Source organism: Copadichromis virginalis, linkage group LG23 (genome assembly GCF_057382275.1).
Source record: "Copadichromis virginalis isolate Kocher_CV1m ecotype Utaka linkage group LG23, C_Virginalis_male_GT1.1, whole genome shotgun sequence".
Lineage (NCBI taxonomy): Eukaryota > Metazoa > Chordata > Actinopteri > Cichliformes > Cichlidae > Copadichromis > Copadichromis virginalis.
The window spans coordinates 14,005,119-14,029,995 of NC_140639.1; the positions used below are offsets into that span (position 1 = coordinate 14,005,119).

The window sequence follows — 24,877 nt, forward strand, 5'->3', positions numbered from 1 at the left end:
TATGGTTAATTCATTTTATTCAGTTTATGAGTAACAATGCATGTATTTGATATCTGAATATCTGAATATTAATTGCAATTGAAGTGTTACACAGGCTCATATATGAAAAGAGTATTGCAGGAATCACACGTCTCTGTGTATGAGACAATGATCTATAAAAAATATATATACTTAAATATTAAGCTATACAGTTAATTAGATACAGAATATGTTCGCATTGCAAATAGAAACCTGAATAGATTCCTACTGTTCAGGTACGCACAAAATAAAAATAAAAACATTTAGCTGTTGTTCAAAAGTCCTTTCACTGTCCTGGACCCAAGGAGAATGTGAGGTATCACGATGTGGGGCGATCGTGGCTCAAGAGTTGGGCGTTCGCCTTGTAATCGGAAGGTTGCCGGTTTGAGCCCCGGCTCGGACAGTCTCAGTCGTTGTGTCCTTGGGCGAGACACTTCACCTGTTGCCTACTGGTGGTGGTCAGAGGGCCAGTGTTCGGCAGCCTCGCCTCTGTCAGTGCGCCCCAGGGTGGCTGTGGCTACAATGTAGCTTGCCATCACCAGTGTGTGAATGTGTGTGTGAATGGGTGCATGACTGGATGTGTAAAGCGCTTTGGGGTCCTTAGGGACTAGTAAAGCGCTATACAAATACAGGCCATTTACCATTTACAAACGATGTGCTTTAACGTATGCTCTGCTGGTCATAACGTCTGAATTACTCCAATCAAAATGCATCCAGAAACATAGAGAATATTCCCCTGTGGAAAATGGATATCCTCTGTCCAACCATTGAAGAACTGGATAGGAGGAGTGGGCCTAAAGAAATTGAGGTCACAGTGCTGGCCCATCTTGACTATGGATTCCTTCCACTGAAAGCTTTACTCAACGTTTAACACCGCAGCAAAGCTTTAAAAGGTTTGGATCACCCTGCTTCCCAGCGGGACAATCAGAGTGGTCCTTCTTGTCATCTGCCAGACTGTACTCCTCGGTCCGGTGCGCCTTCCACCCGAGAATCATCAGCAGGACGATGCCCATGACCTTATAACCCACCTGTAAGCCCAGATACCTGCAGGGAGTCAGATAAGTAATAAATGCATGGCTCAGATTTAGATGAACTGCACACCTGTTTGATATGTATAGACCAGTCCGAGGTGGACAACAAAATCCAAAAGAAAACCAGCAAAATTCTATCAGTAAATTTAAAAAAAGTCTTTTTGTGCCACTGGATGGACAATATTCTAGTAAAGAGCATCATTTACAAAATGAGGGTATGAATCTTGTAGGTCATTGCCTGATTGGTTCAGGGGTTCTCCCTTTCTCCCACCTGATCCCCTCAGAATTTTGACACAGATGGAATCACATCTAGAAAATGAGCCTGATATCAAAAAGTAGCTAAAAACAGGAAACCTTTGATAGGGTAAAATCTGTTCTGAGCATCCAACCATCCCACTGGGTGATATGAGCCTTAAAAAATAACCCAGAATGCACTTTATGATGTTTTCTCCAGTGAATTATCGGAAAAGAAATCAAACATTCAGGATTTCAGCGCTTGCTTCTATTACTCTACAGCACAGACATTATACCGGTGCAGTTTACTGACATGATAATGATATCATGCTGATGCTCATAGTAGGCTGAATTTTTTTAATGTTTCTTTTAGGCTCTCTTTGGTGTCGACTCTGTTTTACACAGTGGACACAAAGACATCACAAACGTCACTTTCTGCCACCAGTTCAGCTCTGACCACAAAACACAACCTTTGATAACAGTACAAAAAAGTCTGTTCTGAGTGATAAATGTTCTCACCGGTTCCTCAACATGTTGTTGTCATAGTAACCACAGCTAAACTTCTTTTCGCATACAGTTCTCCACCTGAGGCACGATGTGTCGATGGCCATCCCAAAGAGAGCAGGGGCCGGGAGCCAAGCTGAGATGGAAAAAGAGGTCGGGGTTAGCAGGGGTGGCAGCTGGAGTTACTCCCATCATCACAGTGCACCTTTTTTCTACCCATAAAATGGCAAATGTGACCTTGATCTTGACAAATGTTTGAGTGAAGACCCATTTGGTGGTCAGTCTATGTAAATTGGATTAAACTTTGACCAATATTATAGGAGGAGTAATGATTTTTGTGAATTCTAATGAATGGCAGAAGCCTCGCCGTGTCATACACTTATTGGTCCTTCAGCAAAATGAGCTTAAAATTAAATCAGAAAAGATTTTTAAAACACGGGTGATGAAATTAATACCACTTCCTACTTATTTATGATTTATTAATTTCTTAAAAATTTGCACCATTTGTTAGTTTACTTATATAGCTGGCATAGTTTATTCCTGGGTTCTTTATACAACCATGACCACTGTAGTTTTTATAGAGCAGCAGGGTCTTGGAGGTTATCTTGGACTTTGGGGGCAAATGAACATAAAGAAATGTATCATTAACACTATAATTTGTGTTTTAATTCAATATTGCACCATTTTCTTCCCTATAAACTACAAATGTTTCTGGAGCATCAGCCTCTTTAGTAATACGGTAATCCTGTCTTACCTAGCAGTCTCATGAGTAGAAACTGAATTCCTATGGCAAATGACTTCTCATCAGAAGGAACAGATCTGAAAACGCAGGAAAAAAATGTTACACGAGCAACATCTGCATTTTCCATACCGTTTTATGTGGCAATGATTAATCACTTCATGAACTCTCACACATTAGGGGGTATAAGACACAGATCAGTGAATGTTGTCCTTGGCTTTTGTGTTGCCAATCAAGGAATTAGAGATGGAAAAGCAGTAAAACAAAACAGGAGGTGGAAACGAGGAAGGCGAGGAAACTAACGTGCCAAAACAGAGCGAGACAAAAGCAAGGAAACCTCAGGAGACACCAGGAAACAGCATAAGAAACATAAGAAACAATAACAATAAAAATCTTAATAGAGCCCAAAGCTCAACAAGAAGCTACAGGAATATAACATAGAGCCACTGTCCCAATGCAGTTTTTGCAGGTGAATAAATATCTATATAAAAATTCAAGATAAGTATTTAACAACGTGGACAAGCACACTGTATCGTGCTACCCGTCAGAGGGTTGTAACTTTGAACTCACCTGAGCACCATCATGTACATGGGGTTGTGCGTTAGGCAGGCGATGAGGGATGCTAGAGCGATGACGATTATGACAGGGTGAAGAAAATGAGAGCAGCCATTCTCACAAGGACCTGGTTTGGCCTTAGTGCTGGCAGTGCAGCTGCAGTTGGTATACTCCTGTATCCAGAGAGAAAGCAGAGATTATATTTTTTATATTATATTTTATATGTTACCTGTTTGTTCTGATATGCATGGTTTTTGTCCTGTCTCGGATTAAGTTATAATCTTTTGTACAGCTTGTAATGCTGTTATGTTTTGGCTGATTGTTGTTTCCCAAAATTAGAACATCAGCAGGTGATTTAAACGTTGAGAAGGTTAAATGGAATGGAGCCAGTTGAAGCAGGGATGACTCATGAACACCTGAGAATTAGAGGAGCCCCCAGGGCAGAGCCAGGACATGCTGGAGAGGATGTCTCCCGGCTGGCTTTGGAACTCCTCAGTGTGCTCCCAGAGGAGACTGAAGAGGTGGTCTGTGCATTTCTGCTCTGACTGCTGCCCCATGGACCCCATGAATATGGACCCGGATAAACAGCAAATAATACATGGATGAATGAACGCTCTTTCTCACATAAGTGTGAAAAGATTATATTTTTTCAAGAAAAAAAACTGCAAGGCTCTGGTTAAAAACAGATCAAATTTCCATTGATATTCCTGATTTAATCAAACTAAAATACATAAAAAGAAACCTGCAAAAATCGGAGACATTTCTCAAGTAGATGTTTGAATTCCACATTCAACTTTGCACTTGTGAACATGTGAATCCACATCAAAGATGAAATAATTATCGCCTGATTACTGAGCATTAATCCATTAAGCTAGCTGCAGCCAGCTCTGTCTGCGTCTGTGCCTCAGTGGTGGGCTTACACGCTGAGTCAAACTGACTAATGTTCGAATAGCGGTCACACAATCCACCCACTGAAGGATTATTCACAAGCTGTGACGTTTAAACGCTGCAGTTTTTTTCTCTATTTTTAAAACAGCTCTCGTTAGTTCTGCGACTAATAAGCATCGATTAGATATTGACTGTGAGTTGCTTTGGTTCTGACTGAGCGAGACTGAGCCTAGACTGGAAGGTACTAGTCAATCAGACACAACATGTCAGTCTTAAACTTAAGTATTAAACTATATCACTACCTCAATATGAAATCCTAAGAACTAAAAGCATTTAAAGCCCTAATTACTTTCCGTTAATCCTTAGCAAATAAACAACCAAACAAAATGCAATGGCTGCCTTACTGTGGCCCTGTGTGGGCACACCCAGTTGGGGTATTACGTGTGGGTTTGCCCTGCCCACAGAGTCCCATAGTTTACCTGCAACTACCCACTGTGGGCTCACGCGGACATGTTTGCATGAACACTGAAGATTCAACATCCAGGATCCAAGTAAGAACAGCAACGTCAAAGTGGCTCTGTTTTACTTTCATAATGTTATACTAAAGTTTTAATCTAAGATACACTTTAGAAAAGCCTAATAAACCTTATGGCTTAAAACTATAACTATAAGTTAAAACTATAACCTTATAAGGAAATAGTTACCCTGACGAGTTGATTTTTGCAAAGGCTCTCGATGGCATTTTATTTGTGGTATGGATTCCTTGCAGCACTTTAAGCTCTGAAGTACATTACGCTAATAAAGGTTAATATTTCCCAGAGTGAGCAATTTACAGACGCTGTGCAGGAGCAGGGCCAAATGATTATTCTTTGATCCCATACAGAGAATAAAAAAAGAAAACAGTTTTCCCCCCTCTGCTCTAAAAACAAATTCATTCACTTACACGGCATCCACATCTCATGTGATTACTCTGCACCAGATAATCTCTCAGATTGATTTGGATGATTTATGGTAGGGTAATTTTTTCCACTTTTATCCGCTCGCCAGTTAAAAATCATACTGTATTTATACAGCTAAAGAAAACATTATAGCTTCACATAACATAAGCCTATTTATTTTAATCAGCCATTGTGGAAGGCATAAGCAACAGATGCCACTGACCCGAATCCTGTGGGTGTTGTCGGGGTCTTTGGTGAAGTTCGTGCAGCCAGCGTGGCACGGAGAGATGTACTCAATGCCGTCATAGCTGCACACGGGATTAAAGGTGCTGTTAGGACAGTTGCAGTTTGAATAGCAGCTGGGTGGAGACCTGCGGAGGACAGCAGAGCAGCGAGTTAAAGAAAAAGAAGCAGATATGACTGAAGTTTATTTATAATCCAGTGCTTGAAGGTGAGGGACTGGATCACAGGTCACTACCATCGGCTCTGAAAGGTGATGAGTGCTGGGTGGTGTTCTTGAGAGCAAACTGTGTTTATAATCCCGTGTAGATGTTAGAGCCAAAAAAAGAGGAAAACTCTCAGTGTTTCCATCAAGATGATGACTCAGGAAAAAAAATATTGGTTTAATCTGTCCAATAAAAACAGACTTGGTAATCTTTAAAAAACTGTGATTGCAGCACTTTGACTACTCTGGCATGTAATCCCCATGCACCAACACCACACACAACATATTTAAGGTTGTTTTAGTCCTACACATTTTGCACATACAAATCTGGACAGATTATTTTTGATTTCACATCAGATCCATCTTGATATATGTTGATGAGCAGTATACCTTTATCTTGCTATTAAATGTAATTCATCTCATTATTTTTATTACTTTTATTCATTTTTTTAGCACTTTGAGCTTTACATGTAGCATAAAAGATGTTATACAGATTAATAATATTACTGTTATTTCTATAAAACACACAAACTCACCAAGACTGGCTGTTCTGGAAATGATTGACCTCTGAAACCTTCTGTGTTGAACACCCCATCCAGAACAGAGGGATGTAGAAGAGGGTGGAGATGGTCAGCATCACCACAGAGAAACGTGGGATGGCCTTCAGAGAGAGACCCACCCTTTTCATGATGACCCCGCCAGCCAGCATCCCCACAGCCACAGACGGTAGGTTCACAGAACCTGGGAAACATAAGTTACCGCTAAGTAAAAAAGATGTGAAAATCTCATGATGTCATCTTCCGATGACACCCATGAGCTGAAACCCCCCCCCCCAAGGACTAACTTTCTATATGCTGGATCCCGAGCAGAGCCAGCAAAGCCATGTTCCAGCATAAACTGGAGTGGAATTACATTTTACAACAGCTTGAGTGAAACATTTACAAGTGAACAAAGTATTTCTCAGAAGTCTGAGAAGTTCTCATGTCCAAACTGAGTTGGGACATTTTTTAGCTTTGACAGCTTTTTAATTTGTATTCTTTTTGTTGAGGCTATAATGACTTCAGAGTGACGCAACTTACAGCCATTATCAGACCTTAAGGCGGACTGACGCTGGCACAAACTTCCAGCAACAACATGCGCGCTGCCAAACATGGATGTGCAATTTGAGTAAAACTGATTTTCTTCAGTGCCATTGGTTTCCTTTATTACCGTTTTGAAAATTCTCTTTGGATAAATGAAGGGTGTGATACAGTACTAGCTTCATGCCAAATGGAGGTGCTTGTTCAGACTCGAACCTGAGATTTTATCAGGGCATACATTTGTTTGCCAACATCCTTACAGACAGAGAGGCCAATTTGTTTAAAATGATGAAAACATTTTCATCAAAGAAAAACTGGCAGCTCGACTGCTTTGAAAAGTTGCCATATCAAAAGTGAACCTACTCACTGCAGAGAATCGATTAAATGATTTTAGCACGCAGTTTAATTTCCACTCTCCAGAGTTCATAAAATGTTTGAAACATCCCATTAAAAGTGTTCATTATTACTTGAAATATTTAACAGCTGACACTGAAACGGCTGCAGTAATCTGAAGAATGAGCCAAATGTGGCCTTTATTGGCCGCTGCAAGAGTCTGTATGAAAGAAATGTGAACCTGAGCGGCGAGAGGATGATACACGGACGCCAAAGAGAGGCAGGACTGAGCACACATCAAATCAAACACAGGTAGTGACCAGAGGCCTGAACACCGAAGCAGGATTTGGACTTATCGGGGTGGCTACAGGGTTAACTCTGTGTTTTCAGTGTTACTATGGCAATTCACTTCTCAGCAGTCTACGTCGTCATGGTAACTTATGCTGCAGAGCAGGTCATATTCCAGATTAGGGATAAGGTGCAAAATCACCACTTACTGACCAAACGCTTCTCTGGAAAATAGCATCACCATTCCTGGAAGTCTACGGTTTTCTAAGAGCTCTGGATCTCTCAGGTGCATCAGTAATAATATAGATTCTTAAAAGCAGCCTATTTTGTAGCTTTTCCCCCCATTTCCTGCACTTCTGCCCTACTCGTTGGTGTTGACCTTATTTCATGTAAAGGAATAATAATTTCTCACGTGCCTCTCACATTAGCACTATGGTGCAGCGAAGTCTGTTAACTCATGGAGGACATGGGAGAAAAAGTGCAAGCCCACATAAAAGACATGGTCAGCGTATAAACAGGAAAAGATAAGCTACCACTGGGAAGGACAGCGATAGGGAGTCCACTTACAGGAGACATGTAAGGAAAAGCGATAACCAAGTAAAACAGGAAGTTGAACTTAAGTGGACAAATGAACTAACATAGCAACATGAAAGAGGGAGACAAAAATGAAAATAAACATAAGAAGCAAAATAATGTCCAAAAAAAATCAAAGGATAATTTCACCAAATGCCAAACGAGATCCTGGAACCATGACATCTTTACTCTGGTACCTACCAAAGAGCAGGTTGGCATATACGGCTGTAGTTGCATACTGTCGCTCCAGATACTTGTTAAGGAACGTAGCAAGCCCTGCAATAACCGACGAGAAGCAGCACTGGGCCAGGACAAGGATCAGGAAAAGAGGGCTCAGCAAGAGGTCGACAAACTTTTTGGGAAAACCTGATCAGACACAGATGCAAATAACTTCAGACACTCTGATTTTTACTCTGGTACCATTTACTTGTTTTTTGTGACAAAGATACATAAAGCTATCAAACTAACAGATCTTTGCAGTTGGAATGTAACAAACTCACTCTTCAGGAAGCCCAGCAAAGAGTCCTCATCTTCTGAGCCAGACTCACTTCCAGTCACCTGGAAAGTATCGAGTAGCATACAACCATCAACCATTATATGCACAATCCCATCAGATGAGAGCATGGCTAGAACCAGTGGTGGAATGTAACAGGACATTTACTCTAGTATTTTATTGAAGCACAGCTTTATTGTACTTGTAATTTAATAAACTCTTTCTATGTTATGCTGCTTTCTACTTCTAACATTTACTTCTACTTCTTGAATATAGCTCATAATATTCATTTAAAAAGCTTTTCTTGATACATAAATCCACATTTTTTACGCTGGCTAATGACGTCCTAAGAAGTTGATTTTATCACATTAGAGTAATGTTTGTAGTTCAGCTGAGACTACAAAACCTATCAGAGGGCATGGCATGAAATGGAAAGCATAGTAAAGTTAATATTTGCATGATCAGGCCACTTGTTAGTCATGTTAATGGTCTGATGGTGCACTATGCAGGTGTTAGAGGGGATTTTGGCAAGTGTGGGAACCCACCTGGAGGTTCTAGTGAAACACTTCAGAATAGAAAATTTAACTCGAATTATAAATGAGCCACCTAATAATTTCTACTCTAAGCTCCAGTGCATGTGCCTTCTTTGTAGACAGATCTTGGTCCTACTGCTACTCTTTCTACATTCTGCGGTGCATTAACAGATGTTGTCTGAGCTCACCAACTCCTGAGCCAGAAAACACCAAAACAACAGGTGCAAAGATAGAATTTGGCACTTGATGCTGAACAACATCATCGGCTTAAATTGTGACTCCTGCCAAATCCTTCTCGAAGAACTGAAACACACTTGTTTGGGCAGCTATTTCGAAGCAACAGCTAAATTAGCTTTCGTTTCAGTGTTCAGTATAGTTTTATCAAATGCTGCTTGCTGAGCAGTCCTTACCTCTGAAAATAATTTCTTATCTTCTTCTCCTGCCCCCTCTGTCATAGATCTTTCTCCATCGTTTTTTTCTCCCTGGGAAATACAGAAGCTGTACCTTTAGCTTGCTGACAGATTGGGTGCCAAATTGCACAAAAAACCCTTTATGTGTTGGCTGATATTTGTTGAGCTGTTTCAAATCACCCAACTGAAATTCCCTGAAACTTAAAAAAGAAGTTAGTTCATGCTACAGAAAGTATGTTCATTCCTCTCATTCCTCTAGAGGTAGCAGAAGGACCACGAATGCAGCTTTACTGACTTCTTATTGACTTGCAGCATGGATGCATGGCATTGATGAGGAGAACAAAATGACGCTTGCAGGCAAAGACATATGAAGAGGATATATGAAGATATACTAGAGTTAGACATACAGTGATGGGGTTTGGGTATCTGGAACACCTCAGGATCCTCCAAAGAGGATCTTCAAAGTGTAGCTAGGTAGAGGCCAGTCCACCTGATCGGACTTTGGATAAGCAGTTTAATGAATGGATGGATGGGTGAGGCAAAAGAGAACCACTGATAAGATGTCCTAAAGCAGTCAAACATGAGTTTAAGTCCAAAGAGTCTTGCTTATAGATTTCTTTCATTTACTACAGCAGCATTTTTTTAATGTAGAAAAACCGAGACATACTGTTGCTTCTTAGTTAACCATAATAACCGTTCAGCCATCTAAACTGTTTCTTTGTCACTTAAATCCACACATTGTATCCAACACACTCCTAACAGGTGCCAGTAATGAGCCCTGAACTGTCAGTGTCTGATTGGTGTATTTTCATCTTTGTTAAGGGAAAATAAGCAGTTGATAGAGATCCTCACACGTTCAGTGAGTAATGAAGACAGGGACATTTATGGGAGGCAGCGGCACAAATTCAGACATACAGGAGAGCATATGGAGGCTCCAGAGGATGAAAATCTCATGGGTTTGATCTCAATCTTTCAAGGAGCACTTCAAAGTTTCTCTCTCCTTTCATGCGACATTGTCCTACAACATAAGCCTCTGTGTCTTTGTGCTGCATTCGTGTGACGTGGGAACATTAGACTGAACTGACAAGCTCTGCACAGCAGCATTCAAAATCACCCAAAAGCTGTCAAACACTGCAATGAAAAGATTTCTGTGGAGTTTTTGTCTCTCAAAAGAATTCGTTTAGAGCCTGCCCGCTGTTAGTTTGAATCTGCGCGAAAGTTTAAAAGACGCATCATGTGTTTCAGTGGTTCTCAAACCTCTCCCTTATTATCATGTTTTTTATTTGCATAACTCAACATTCATCCATTGCTTATTTATGATTTATACTGGGGAAAAAAGGCTGATGATGACCTGTCAGTCTATTACTGTTCTGTTTGAAGATTACTTCCACTTTTTGTGTGCAACTTTCAGCTAACCACTTCCCCTCTGTGTCCATCGATAACATTTATGTAATTATGTCTGCTGTTTGCTCATTCCTGTTAACTAAATCAAAAACCGCTGTTGGGAAACTGATGACAGACTGGATTATGAAAGATGCATGTTTTTAAAGGTTTCCAGCAGGGGGCGTCTCCTGTGAGTCAAACTATATACAAATCTGTGGGTAAATGGCCAAAGTGCAAACTAGATTTATGACCCCAGGTTGGAGGGCAATTTGCTACCATATGAGTGTCCCCTCAGTTTCACAGTCAGAGGCATCCCTCTGTCCTTGTGTCTGGTTTCAAAACATGCAGAAAACAATCATTTGCTGTGTGAACATGAGAATTCCCGGCAGCTAAGTTAGTTTTAAAAACACAGTCTATGATTACTGGACTAAAAAAACCCAACACAATAAAAAAAACAGTTCATTAATGAATATTTACCTTAGCATGATTGATGTTTTAAACGGGCACAGTATGTTTTAAAGCTTTAAGCTGTGTCAATGTTGTTCTGTAATTTTCCTGCATATGGTTTTATATTTTAGGAAAGAAGTATTGTAAAAAAGACTTTTCTACGTCACAAGAGCTCACTAGTAGTTCTAATTTTTTCTAATAACTGTATTTTGGCCCACTTGAACTTCATTGTTTTTAAGTCAGTCAAGTTAAAGCTGGAAGTGAAACTGTGATTTCACAAAAAATGAGGGGGCATGCACTTCCTCCTTATCTAGTCATAGATAAGTTTTAGCTTAACTATGCTTATCTAATATTTTTCTTAAAGCATTTCACAAGCGCAGATTTGTATGTGAAATCGCTCCACTGAGGTCACCAAGACTGAAACTGTGCCTTAAATAGTGAAAAACTGAAAGAAAAACAAGAACAAAAAACAATCTGCAGAATTACATTAAGCCAGCAGAGGTCAGTCAAATGTGACATAGAAAATATTGTCCTTTAAGTGTCAGATCCCTGTTTGCTTCCAATATTTACAGTTACATTATGGATGCTTCTTGTGGACTGCACAGTCCTGACATGTGCTCTGCTGTTTAAAAGACTTCTATAAGAGCAAGGCTTACGTGGTCTTGTGAAGCCATGGTACGTGGGAAGAAGAAGTAGGGGATAGAGGTGAGAACCAGGCAGCCGGTAGAGATGAGCAGGCCCATCCACCAGGCACCGATCCAGCGAGGATCGTCGGGTCTGAGTTGGAGCGCAGCTTCTCCTGGAATTATCGGTGAAAAACGCCGTAAGACATCCATACCTCTTTAACCCAATAAAATGACTTCCAGACTCAGCTTTACCCAAATCTTTTTTGTTCACGTCCACATAGACCCGCAGCATGACTGAGCCCAGCAGGTAGCCGATGGCAGGCCCGAATACAGAAACTGCAAACAGGATGGCTGTGAATGATAAGAGATGGCAGGCTGTGATGGACCGTTGAGCTGCAGCCAGTCAAATACCTTACCATTTTAAAAAGATTGTATTTTTCCTCTAAAGCCTCCAAACTGATTCTAAAAGACTCCAGCTTTAACCTCCAAGCTATTTTCGCAAGTGGGGTCATTTTTGTACAATATTCCATACGGGAATATTTTTTTAAACGGTTCCATCTGTATTTATCCTTCATTCATAACAGATATTCTCAAATATTCCATGGAAAAACGGGGGTTAACCTGACTTATCTCTGTGAATCATGCTGTTATAAACATCACTTTGGGGAGTACATTTCTGACTCAAGGCTTCTGCAGGAATAAATCTTGATATTCAAGGTCTGTTAGCCACAGTTTGATGCAAAGCAATAAAGCATGAGATTTAAAGGGGAAAATTAGAAATCAAAGCTAATTTTCTTGCAAACAGACATATTTTATCTTTATCTTTATAGGATCTTTATCACAAAGATTTTGAATGACAGCCATGTTTTTCCTTAAACTCATTGTTGGAAGAATTAACACTTCTACTGATGACTCGAGTTTCTGAGTCTACTTGACAGCGTCGATGAGCAGTACTTTAAAATCTAAGCAGCAGCTGGTTTCTGAACACTTCAGTGATCTGATATCATCCTCTAAGCTGTCTGTAGACAGAGTGATGACTTTAGTTTTCAGTTTCACCAACACAAAATACTCGTACTTTCACTCCTTGCGTTTGTATATTTATCAGTTTTTTTTCACATGAAACCCTGCTAAATAATTCAGTTTAATGTGGTCCCATCAATCTTTGAACTGCAGGTCATTCACCTATGTAGAGAGGGGAATTTGCAGGCCCAGCAAAATCATCAATGTAGGAAATCCCATAGGGCTGGATGGGCACTGATCCGACACCAAAGAGCAGCTGAGCGCTGGCCATGAGCAGCCACAGGTTGTTGGTGTCGGTCAGACGTCTCGTTTCATCACGGTTGCACGACTGTGTGCTGTTTGAGGTGCTCTGCAGGTTGCACATTTCGTGGCGATCTGGTATCAACACACACACAGGGTAGAAAACAAGGAAAATTATAGTTAAAAACAGGCCAGAAGACACAGACGTACTACTTATTTCATTTCCTGAAGCTTCTCTGACCCTCCGCTGACACTCTGTATGACTTTAACTGGGGGCAAAGCGAAAAGGAAGAAGAACATTGTTATTGCAAATGAAATGCCCCAGAGGTAATTGTAATCTTCTTAGCTTTCAGAGAGTGCACAGAGATGATGAATTTCCTCCTGATTTATGCAAAAGTTCAATTGGGGAGCACCAGCAAGGCTTTCCAAACACATGCTAAAGAACACAGAGGACCAAACAGCAGAAACTTGTTTGACTCCCACTGAGTCCTATGGAGCCTTTGTTAGAGGATGCTGCAACTCTTAAGTAAAGCCTCATAAGTCTTTTGGACATATTTGTACACTTGTAATCCCCCTCAGCTCTGGACAGAGTCACAGGAGGGCAGTGTCAGCGGAGACAGAGCAGCAATGTGTTTATAGCTTCATCTTACTATGTAAAACAGAGCCGTATTCATACGGCTGAGACAGGAAGTGAGGCAAAGTCAGCATCATGGCACTGATGGCCATCAGCAGTCCACCGACGCCGATGATGCGAGGACGGTGGACCCGATTCCCAAAGTAGCTCACGAACACAATCAGTATGCTGTTACTGATCTAAGAGACAGAGAAAAAAGTCAGAGAGGAGCCAGAGGAAGCGCCACACCTAATGCATTAAACGCAGGGTGTCACTGTTGTGCAACGCTGCATCACTTGGTGCAATCTAGCACAATTCAGAGGTAATTTAAGGATCCATAATCACTTTAATCTGTATTTGCATTTCATTTATCCAAATTGTGGTCGTTTCTGCTGAATTTTTTGCACACAACTTGTATAGCACTGTAAGTGCAGTTGGTGCAGTTCAAAGTGCTTCATGGGGGAAAGCAACATTTAAAACACGTGTGTGCAGTTTGTTTGTTGTGTTTTCCTCCCTGTCACTTCCTGTGTCTACTGTGCTGTTCCCTAAGCTTGCCTCTTACTCTGCACACTGATTTCCAGGAATGCTGAAGCTATTCTCTGCTGCAGGAGATGATTGGTTGGTATGGGGTCATTTTGTCTTATTTTGATCTCTTATCTTTTGGCATTGTACTCCGATAAGAAGCGAACAACATTAGTAACACAATGTTAAACCTGAAGCTGCTTCACTAAGCCCCTGACCCTGCCTCGTAATCCAGATCTCTGGAGACAGAAACAATCACAACAGTAAAGCTCCATGTAACTGAGAGGAAGTGCAGAGCTGGGTGATAATTGTCTGAATTTATCACTTTAATGAGACTACACATTACACATAAGCTTTTGATCTGGCGTTACTGAGAAAATATCCATCAGAGCAGCCTTAAAGAAACCATAAGAAGATAAGCTAAAGTCATTCTTCATGGAGTATCGCCACAGACAGAAAAATGCAGTTTATTTGTGACTGTCTTTGACAAACAGAAAACATTTATATGTGTGTGAAACTTTTAAAGCTCACTGGAGTATTAAAAAAACCCCAGAGTGACCTCTGCGCCGAGCACGTACAGAAACAATCTCTCATCACTCCTGACGCCTGCATTTGCAATAAAACTGTTCCAAAATACTCGAGTCCCACTCGGATTGTCAGGAAGTGGGATTTTGATTTGTTGCTTGCACTTCAGTTCCTCCTTTGTCATCGGTATCCTTGAAATAAAGCTATCATGAGCCTACACTGGATGAGGGTAAGTTATTGTTGGCTCCCACCTCGTGCAGAGAGGAAATGGTTCCCGAGGAGTAGCTGCTGAGGCCGTAGCGTCTCTCGATTGTGCTGATGGTGCTCTTGAAGTAGGCGCTGTACAGCAGCTGGGACAACTGCAGGAGGCCGTGGCAGAGCACGAACAGCTAGGACACAGAAGACAGGTCTTTTTATTCTTTCGGTTATGTTCGTGAAATAGTGGAGTGTGGAAATATGCAGGAGGAAAGACAAAATGTGCAGCAATGGGGGATCTGTAGCTGAAACAGGGATGTCAGCCGTGTCAGCTACTCTGTAGCAGTTTCAGCTGGCACCATTACAAAAAGCCTAAAATAATTAGTCTTAGAGGATTAAATTGTTTTTAAGAACACAGAACAATTCAGAGGAAACACATTTTCAAAAAGGCATCTCCACTTTGAGTACAAACTCATCTGCACCGCATTCCTTAAACTCCTTTCCAAGTATTACACAAGGCTTCAGGCATACCAACTAAAGACTTTGCAGACAGTTAGCCTCTTTCTGCAGGTAAAAGTTTGTGTTTTCTAACCTAAGAGCAAAAAACAGGTTATATTTTTAACATCAGTTAAAGAGTTTATTATATACAGTCAAACATATGGCCTGCCAAAGCTCCCAGTCCTGGTTACTGGATGGTTTTTGTAAAACGCGAAAAATTGCAAAGAAGAAGGGATTAAGCTGTGAATCAGATTCATTATATGAATTACAAAAGCATCACATGCGGCAATGTAAATACGGTATAGATTTTTTTTTTTAAAGAACATTAAAATGATTGAAAATGTCCTGGAATGAGATCCAAGCCTTCACATCATTTTCTCAAAGTTTTAATTTCTATACTGTGGTTAAAGCCTGAGGAGCCATGCTGCTTTCTTTGCTTCGCTTCAGCAGTACGTCTTCATAATGTGGAAAATCTCAGACATATTATTTTGTGATTGATTTTCATAAAATATCTCAGCCTGTTTATGACATGTTTGCAGAATCTACTAAAAATGTATAATAATGTTTTCTGCTTTGTTTTTAAAAAGTTTTTATGCATTTGTTTTACTCCACTAAATGAGGTTGTAATGAGGTATGAGTTGCTAAGTTTTAGGTTTCTTAATGATTCCTAGAAATCAAAAGTAAAGTTGCCAGACTCATGATTTGATTTTTTTCTGGAAAACGGCATGTCTGCACTGCAAAAGCAGTAATGCATTAGCGCTTCCTTGGAGCTCCAGAGCACAGATCCAAAAGAGGAATGAAATCACTTATCCGGTGACAACATTTTGGGATCGTTTCAGGAAAACCGCTTCATACTGCGTCTCCATCTGGTTGTGGAATTTGTCCTCCGAGAATTTCTCTTCACACCCAGATCAGAGTCGCCCCCTGGATGGACTCCCAGTGATCTGAAAGACGAGTGACTTGCTTCTCTGTGTCTCAGAAGGCTTTCACAGACGCACTGCTTACTTTTTGCTCCGGGGGCCATGGATACTGCATTGAGGATACATGTTGAGATTAGCGGTGAATTTACTATGAAAACAATGATAAATCCCAGCTTTCAGCGTGTTTACCAGCTGCCAGCTCATCTGAGGGAGAATAAACTCTGCATTCGCCTCAGAACAGTTAATGCTCCTATTAAAGTGTGGCTTTATGGTTGGTTAGCACACACAATGGATCCTTTTACACGGCTGATAATATTTCATCTTCATTTTCTGTCAAATAGGCTTCAATTACCTAAGTGATTTGACAGCACCTATCTGCACAGGCAGGCAAAAAACTTTTTTTGACCAAATTAAAATGTTTCAGGTCAACTTTGACCTCATTTTGCCATTTTAACAAAGTCAAATTAAAACAAATGCAAGAGACAGATCTCTGATTCTGTGCAGGAAGCAGGTCTACCAGAAGTAACATTTAATCTTCAGTTATTGGAATGCCAAAAAATTAAAGACATGTCCAGTTAATCCTGATGAAGCAGTGTTGCATTCTTTTTAAACCATTATATGATATGCATCACAATTTCAACTCCTTCTGTAGATTATTTTTGGGGGAAGGGAAAAGCGGGGGAGCAGGAGGTTGTTTCTTTTTTTTTCTTGTCTAATTCTGTTCTGACTGGAGACAAACAGAGGGTCAGCTGTACTGATGACAGTTTTAACACACAAATGTACACAGACCAGAGAAAACCAGCTTAAGCAGAGATTTATATATAAAACCCAGCCAGTGGGAAAGTTTGGGGACAGACAGAGAGAAGTAAGCACAGTAATGACCCTACAGTTTTAGACAATCCCCTATGAAGAGCATTCGGTGAGAGTGAGAAGGAAGAACTCCCTTTTCACAGGAAGAGACCAACGCCACCAAGCTCAGGGTTTATGGTCATTTTTTAAACAGGTTAAAATGGCATGAGACCTCATAGATGTGGTTAGCTTTAAGGATGATATTTTTTGACTGCAACTGTGTTTAGAAAAACAAAGACGTGCTTTTTTTGGCATTAAATATCAACACAATCAGCATTTAATTAAATGTGGCAAATGTTTGTGCACTCAATTTCAATATTCTCATCCCTGTACTTAGAGAAAGCCTAGAGAAGCAACTTACGGTGGCCATGAGAGGCCAAACGGACTGCAACTTAAGAAAACACCAGCAATAAGAAAAAACGCTGCAAAAGCACACAAAACACAACGGAAATAGGAAAAACGACAATGGAAATAGGAAAAAAAGAGATTTCCAAAAACACAAGGGAAGTGTTTCTGGGGAGACAATAACCCGACGGATCAGTTGCAGGAACCAAAATATGCTAAGAATTGCGCTGGGAGACAATTAAAAGAAGTGGAGGATCTGTCTGTTTTGTGAGGAAAGAAAAGATGAGAGGTAAGTGTGTTAGCCTAACTATTAGCCTAAAAATCTGTAATCAGTATATGAAAATCATGATTAAACACACCTAGCATGTTTCTAACTGGTCCGTCCAGTTATTGTCTCCCCAGAAACACTTCACTTGTGCTTTTGGAAGAAAATTTTATTTTCCTATTTCTGTTTTCGTTTTTCGTATTTCCGTCGTGTTTGTTGTGCTATTGCAGCGTTTTTCTTATTGCTGGTGTTTTCTTAAGTTGCAGTCCGTCTGGCCTCTCAGGGCAACCGTAGCAACTCCTTTACATGCGCAACAAGGTCAGGCTTGTCACTGTCAGTATCGATATATTTTACTTTAATGCCAAATCGCATGTTTGGCACAATACATTAGCAAATCTGTCCCATAAAGAGCAGCTAGTAAAATAAAGGTAAAGAAATCAGGCATTTGCTCACGTGAGGAGAAGAAAAGGTTGGACAAAGTCTTTTCAACATGTGGTTTAAATGACAGATTCTGATCTGTATGTTTAAATGCATGGACATGGCTTTTTTGCGAATTAAAAAAAAACAACTTAGATTTTCCTCCATTCAACTGTGTAAATTGGAAGGATTGTTCTACTGAAAGGGAAAAGAGCAGATAATTGTGTCAGCTGCATAAAAAATTAATTAAACAAAAAAAAACTGCTGTTTGTTAAAAGGGAAACTTTTTTACAAACTTTAAGTATTTGGATTCTCTGAGCATTATTCATTTACTTCTCCTTTTTGAACACTTTTAGCTCTCTATGATTGGAGGTCATTGTCCCAACCTTCAACCCTGCTGTGAAGGGAAGAATTGAGGGAAGTTCACTCTTGAATTCCAAAAGCTTTTATTTTCATGGACACGGGTTGTGGTTATTTTGTTCTTATATGTGTTCTAGTCAAAAAAAAAAAAAGAGAGAGAGAAAAAAAGGGGGAAATAAAAGGAAAAAAGTGCTTGAAATGTGTACAAACTCTCTGAGGATACTTAAAAGAAAGTATGTGCACAGGTCACCTCCCCTTATTGTGAAACAAACATAAAACAGATTTTCTGCACAATAGCATCGTGGACAAAGGAGCACTGACATTTAAAGCAGTTCTGGAAAATGTGCTTATTCTCCAGTTGAGTAAGACTGACATATTACTCATATGTCAGTTTGTTAAATATACTGGAATGATGCATTCAGGAGATGGTTTAACATTTTCAAAACCGCACATCCAGCGCTGACTGCCCGAGCCTCGAGTTTTAGGCCGCGCTTCAAATTGTGCACCAATCCAAGAAGTAGACTAGTACACAGCCTCCTTAAAACCTGTGAATACCAATGGCTGTATAAAAGATACTTGCATGTTAAAATGCCAAACTTTATAGTATAAATGAACACGGTTCAGGTTCAATTGATATTTCCCCCCTTTATAACAACACCATAGCTCTCCTAGGATTTTATTAAATTTATTAATTAGATTAATTAGCAGGTGATGTTCCAATACAGTCCCTGAGTTCTGATTCTTTAAAATTTTAAATATTTAATGTCAAAATTAAGAAACTGAACGTTTCATTTATTGCGAATGGTTGCAGTACCTTCGCAGCCCACAAGGGGGCAAATGAAAAAAAAACTTCGGTATTTCACCTTACAGCAGAGGTGTGCAACTCCAGGCCTCAAGGGCCAGTGTCCTGCAGGTTTTAGATGCATCCTTGATCCAACAAAGCTGATTTCAATGGCTAAATGACCTCCTCAACATGTCTTGAAGTTCTCCAGAGGCTTGTTAATGAACTAGTTATTTGATTCAGGGTGATATATAAAACTAACAAGACACCGGCCCTTGAGGCCTGGAGTTGGACACGCCTGCCTTATCGTTTAGAGCTTATTGCGACGACTGCTGTCGTTATTTGGAACTACTTTCAAAAAACCGTATTGAAGTACCAGTATATGTGCCAATATGGCCATTTTTACTCTCTAGAAAACACTCGGCTGCTCTCTGGTGTTCACCTGCGTTTGCAGTTTGTGCTAATCCGAGCACAGCATCTGTCTGCAGTAGACATGGCAGCTGTGCTTATCTTCTCACCATACCCTGATAAAGAAATACAATGCGATTTGACTGTGACTCAGCCACAGAGGCGAGCCTCATGCTCAGGTGCAGTGAGGCTTTCCAATGCTTCTCATGCTCCTGATCATGATGTAAACACTACATGCCCCTGTGCAGAAACTTGGCCCAAACGCTGGCAGAGCTATCCTTAAAGAGAGGTTGACTGTGTCACCTGGGTGTAGACTCCAGGTGTAGCTCAAGAGGACCTAAGAAAACAAGCAGAATGTGCTCTTGAAGCTGAACAAATAGAGAGCGGAGCGTGGTGCAAATTGTAGCGGTATCAAGGAAAGATGGATGGATGTGATTGTGTCGTGTGAAGCCTTTGTTGACCGGAGAACAAAGAGCACAGCTTTATAACTTTTTAGTCATTTGATGTTAGACTGGAGGACAACAGCTATTCAAAGCTCTGGCGGTACAGTCTGACCGAAAAGGCTGCAGGAATGATTTAGAAACAGCTTTCTGACAAATGGCTTGCTGTTCCACTCATGCTGAACTGCTCCCATTGTCTAAACACAACACTGGACACCTTTGAAGTCCAGGTGCATTCTCACAAATTTCACTGTGTAGTCTCAGGATGATGTGAAGACACCTGCAGGACGAGTCTCGCTGTTTCACTGTCCTCCACCCTGCTTATGTTTGCTTGGCTTCAGCGGAGGAGGGCTTTAAAGTGAAGATAAACAGGGAAAGATTTGCAGCGGCCGGACCCACCGCAGGCGACGTGAGAACATCGAAGGTAAACACTCAGAAGATTCCAAACTCAAATAAACGCTCTCCCTCTGGAAAGCTAAGAAACTTCCTCCACCCCCCCAGGCTTCTGAAACCTATTACTCATATGTGTCACTCACACGGTGAAGAAGAGGAGTCATTTCTCTTAGAGTTTTGAAAGCAACCACCAGTGTTTGCATTAATATTACTCACAACTCAAGAACAAACTGTTTTCCTCCCATTACTGCCGTAAAGGGAAGAACAACTGCTCCTTTTGGCACGCGTTCAGGCAACAATTCTCCTTCAAGTCAGTGCTTTGAGTCTTTTAATAGCAGAGCCAAAACACATAACAAAACTGGAGCTGGATGCGGATCCCGAACACATAAAACCGCTGTCAAAAGGGATCAAATGAAGTTATTAGTAATGGAAAAACAAAGTTGTCAGCATTCTCTTCTGTCAGGAATTTATCTGAAGCAGAAACATGATGAAATTTCCACAACAAGGATCCGATTAGCAAGTGAGAGAGGAAAAAAAAAGAGCTTGTGCTCAAGGCGCTAAAACTGCTTCCCAAAGTTTGGATGACTGAGTGACAATCAAACAGCAACCTCTGAGCCAACAAAGGCCTTATATGCTTTAGTTTAGTCTTTGCAGTTCCTCTAGTGTCCACTAGAGGCTTCAAAAGTGAGCCAATCCTCGATAAAACCCCATGTTAAAACTTTACAGCAGATATAAACATGTTTACAGTCTGCTACAAGAAACTGTTTTAATCTCTGCATTGAGTTTTTCCCCCATTTTAAAGCATCACAGAAGCATTTTTCATTGTTTCCATGATGGCGTCATTTTTCAGCCCCAGAGGTTCGCCTTTGGTGAGAAACACAGGCGGCCATGATGCCTCCTAGGCGTCACCTCACCAAACTGGCGTCCCTGAACTGGCCCTGTGGGCCGTGTTTGTGCTGTGGGGGTTTCTTTTGGAGCACTTTTAATGGAATCAATGCCTGTTCATCTAATAATCTGGCTGTGGCAACACAGTAACTTCCAGCTCCAAAACCCCCCCAAAAACACAACAACAAAAAGAAAAACACAAGATAGTGGCCAAAACTTACTTTTTTAAAAAAAAATGTATTTGTTGCTAAAATGTGAAATAATTGTTGGCCCATAGTTCCCACGTTGCTGCCAGTCTGTTCCAGTATTGACGCCCCTTGATGCTCTTTTACCAGTAAATCATGATTTCATCCCAATCTAAAACCTCATTTCCACTAAATAGAATTGTGACATCTCAAAATTGCTCACAACAAAGTTGGACTCGGTTAGGTCAATGGCTCTTCCAGTTACTACCACAAATAAGAATTGACTGACAGATGCAACCACCGTGGTTCATCCCAACTTCTGCTGCTTTATTTCTATATTTTTAATAATAATGACAAAACAAGCAAATAAGGTGCTGAAGCATCTAAAATGTGGAAGTTCAAAACTAATGGGTGATTTCCAAAAGCTGCATCCATCATTTACATACAAAAGGCTGCAGTATCCTGTACTATAAGTGAATAAAGAAAGGTTAGTGCTTCATTTCTTTTCCATATGAAAGGATGGAGCGCTGCTGTCAGCCCCTGGTCCTCACTTTGAGAATTTAAATTAGTCAAAGCTGAACATTTGTCTTTGCTTCTGCAGGTAAACCAAACCTAATTTTACTTTTTAATTGCTTTTTAATCGCTGAGTAATCTTTTTATTTTTCCCTCCACACACCTTTCATTTAATAATCTGTGCTTGATTCTTCTGACTGTGGAGAGGTCCACACAGGTGAGCACAAAGCCTCCTGGGAATGTTTCAGGTTCAGTTCATTATTTTCAGTTGTGTTCTTTGTTACATTTCATCCATGTTGAGTTTAGACTCTGACTGTTGTGAATGTGTGATGTGGTTTTGGATCAGCAGTAACATCTGGACTTAAGGCAAGTGTGTGTCTGTACATGTTTACATAGCTATGTGAGGACAGATAAATTGTAAGTTTACTATACTTGTGGGGACCAACAGTTGCTTATGAGGACAAAGTGCCCGTCCCCACAAGTTTGAGGGCATTTTTGAGGCTCAAAATGTGGTTTTAGGGTCAGGGTTACAGTCACAGTTAGGTTATGTTTAGGTTTAGGCTAAGGATTAGGGTTTGGCATTCATTTGGGATGTTTAGGGTAAGTGGGGGAAGCATTATGTCAATTAGATGTCCTCACTAAGATATGAAAACGAGTGCGTGTGTGTGCGTGCTTGTGCGTGCGTGCGCGCGTGTTTTAAAGGTTGTTTAAATTCTCAGTCTCTGTCAAACATTACACTGTAAAACACTCAGATTTAATTTATGCAGAATTTGATGAACTGCTTGAAAACATTAAATAAGAAATTTTGAAGCCTTTGACTTCAGTGTGTAATGCTACCTTGGGTTGCTTGAAAGGTGCTTCATAAATGAGTTATTATTAATATTATTAAGAATAACATCCTTAACTAAAGCCAAAAAAAAAAAAAAAAAAAAATCTTTAGTCTGACCATCTTAAGGTGGATCTTTGCTTGAACCTGTCAATAAACTTCGTGAAGTGAATTAAACTTAAATGATTTGCAGTTGATGAATTAAAGTCCCCAAAACTTTGTAAAAATATAAATTCATATAATATTATCAGACTTATACATCTAAAACTCCAAAGCTCCCTCTTTTAACAACCTATCAAAATATATATATCCAAATGAAAAAAGTGATTTTTTTATTTATTTATTTATCGCTAAACATATTTTACACGTTTGATTTAAAACGGAGTCCTTTAAGGTTTTCATTCTGAACTAGATGAAAGTGCCTAAAATTAGAAAGTTTATTTAATTTATAATTAATTAATATAATGCATCTTTTACATTAGTGGTATTAATACATTTACTCACAGTAAACAAGTCTGTAACTGAGACTTTGCACTTTACCGTGTTGGATTCCTCATCGTTAACCTCCCAAAGTGAAAAGGGAGAAAAATGTTTGATTTATAATTACAAAAATTAAAATCCCTTCCTGCCTTGGAAATAACATTTGATTTTGGCGGGGGTGAACTTCAGTTTGTGCGGAAAGATTAGAAACACGTTAATTAAGATGAAAGCGGCAAGTTGTTCCCTGCAGGTCACCTCCAGCATCATCAGCCCAAGCAGCAAACACTGCATTTAAATCTGATTTCAATTAGCTCAGATTGATTTTTTAAAATTATTATTATTATTTTAGCTAACAAGAGACTTATTATCACATTATGACCGATTTTATCTTGTTTATCTCAGGTGAAGCTCGGTTTGCGCTTAGGCAATCCTACCCAGAGGGCAAAATCTTCAAGTTATGGAGGGAAAAAGGTGAAATGCCCTCAGATTAAACCTCCACATTTATGTGGCTCATTATGTTTGCCGCGGTAAGGTGCGGCTGCTTTCATGCACCCACAGGTGGGTCCACTGAACTCAGTGGAGAACAAAGTGGAACGCTCCCCTTGAAGCCGAAGTAGAAACTCAGTTTGTGTGCATAAAGTCGCAAAGTCGCGCACTCCTCTAGGATAAATGCGCACACGCTGCGTCCTCTGCGCAGTGCCAGCCGGTGTCTCACCTTTATGCTGCAGCGGAGCGTCCTGGGCTTCTTCGCGTCTCTGCGCGGATTCGCGTCCATCGTTTCGGCTCGGGGCTCCACAGTGAGCAGAAAGGCTTCCTCTCCAGGTTTCATGTTTGCGTCCTCCCCCCGCTGCTGTGTGCGCTCTCTTTTCTTTTCTTCTTTTTTATGCCCGTCGCTGATGATGTAACTGGACTCAGCCCACGGCTCCACGCGTAAATGTTTTGAAACTTGTGAAAAGGGAACAGGTCTGAGTCACGGGGCGCAGCGCTCACCTGTGACAGTTGAACTGTTTGTTAAAGAGCGGAGTCCCCGGTGTTACTCACCGCGTTATTCACACGCAGACGGGCTCTAATGTGAGCAGGAGTCTTTGTCAAGTATCCAGTGGGCCCCGTATTGTTCTCCAGCAGCTCATTACGCGCGGTATGCGCCACTCAGAGCTGTTTTCTGTCCCGAGCTAATGAGCAGAGAGGGAGGCAGGGAGAGAGACTAATGAATGAAGCCGTTTAGAGGTCAGTGTTTCCCCACAATAAATGTTTAACAGCGTGTTGATTTATTCACGTGGATTTTTACGCGGTGCAAGAAGCTGCAAACAATTCCAACAGCTGAGATCCTGCAGACAACAGAGGTCACAATCACCTTAACGTTTCCGTGAAGGAAACTTACCCGCTGGAGTTTGGAAAACGCGTTTAAACACTGCTCACCTTTACCAGCATCCCCCAAAGAGCCACAAAACCACGTGGATGATTAACTTTTCTGTTCTCACAGTAAAGAAACGAATTTTCATCACTTTGTCCTCAAACTGTAGGTCTGTGATCCCCCCAGGCAGCACTCGTTAGTGTTTTGGATAGTCTAAATGAGTGCTTCTTAAACTTTCCACTTTGGAATAAATAAATAAAAAAAAAGGATTCAAGGTGAATGGTAGTGTTTAATGGGGTGTTTCCGGGCTTTTTTGTCAAAGTTTG

At 40.6% G+C, this 24,877-nt stretch overlaps 1 protein-coding gene across 1 annotated transcript; it reads right to left on the minus strand.

The window, feature by feature from the left end:
* Positions 1-24,800, minus strand: slco2a1 (solute carrier organic anion transporter family, member 2A1). The gene is made up of 16 exons (XM_085449928.1): positions 24,239-24,800; positions 23,913-24,142; positions 14,689-14,826; positions 13,428-13,590; positions 12,700-12,912; positions 11,770-11,868; positions 11,548-11,690; positions 9,062-9,133; positions 8,126-8,183; positions 7,827-7,991; positions 5,889-6,093; positions 5,131-5,278; positions 3,097-3,254; positions 2,542-2,606; positions 1,803-1,923; positions 1-1,062 (listed from the first exon to the last, which is right to left on the minus strand). The coding sequence occupies exons 2-16, from the start codon at positions 24,024-24,026 to the stop codon at positions 879-881; spliced, it is 2,046 nt and encodes a 681-aa protein (XP_085306054.1). The 5' UTR covers positions 24,027-24,142; positions 24,239-24,800; the 3' UTR covers positions 1-878.
* Between the last annotated feature and the right edge of the window lie 77 nt (positions 24,801-24,877).

Coding starts and splice junctions, on each gene's coding strand:
- slco2a1 (XM_085449928.1), bottom strand. CDS start 24,026: ATGAAACCTGGAGAGGAAGCCTTTCTGCTCACTGTGGAGCCCCGAGCC. Junction 11,691..11,769: donor CGTGAACAAAAAAGATTTGG/GTAAAGCTGAGT, acceptor CGATAATTCCAG/GAGAAGCTGCGCTCCAACTC. Junction 6,094..7,826: donor ATATGCCAACCTGCTCTTTG/GTAGGTACCAGA, acceptor TATGTTTCCCAG/GTTCTGTGAACCTACCGTCT.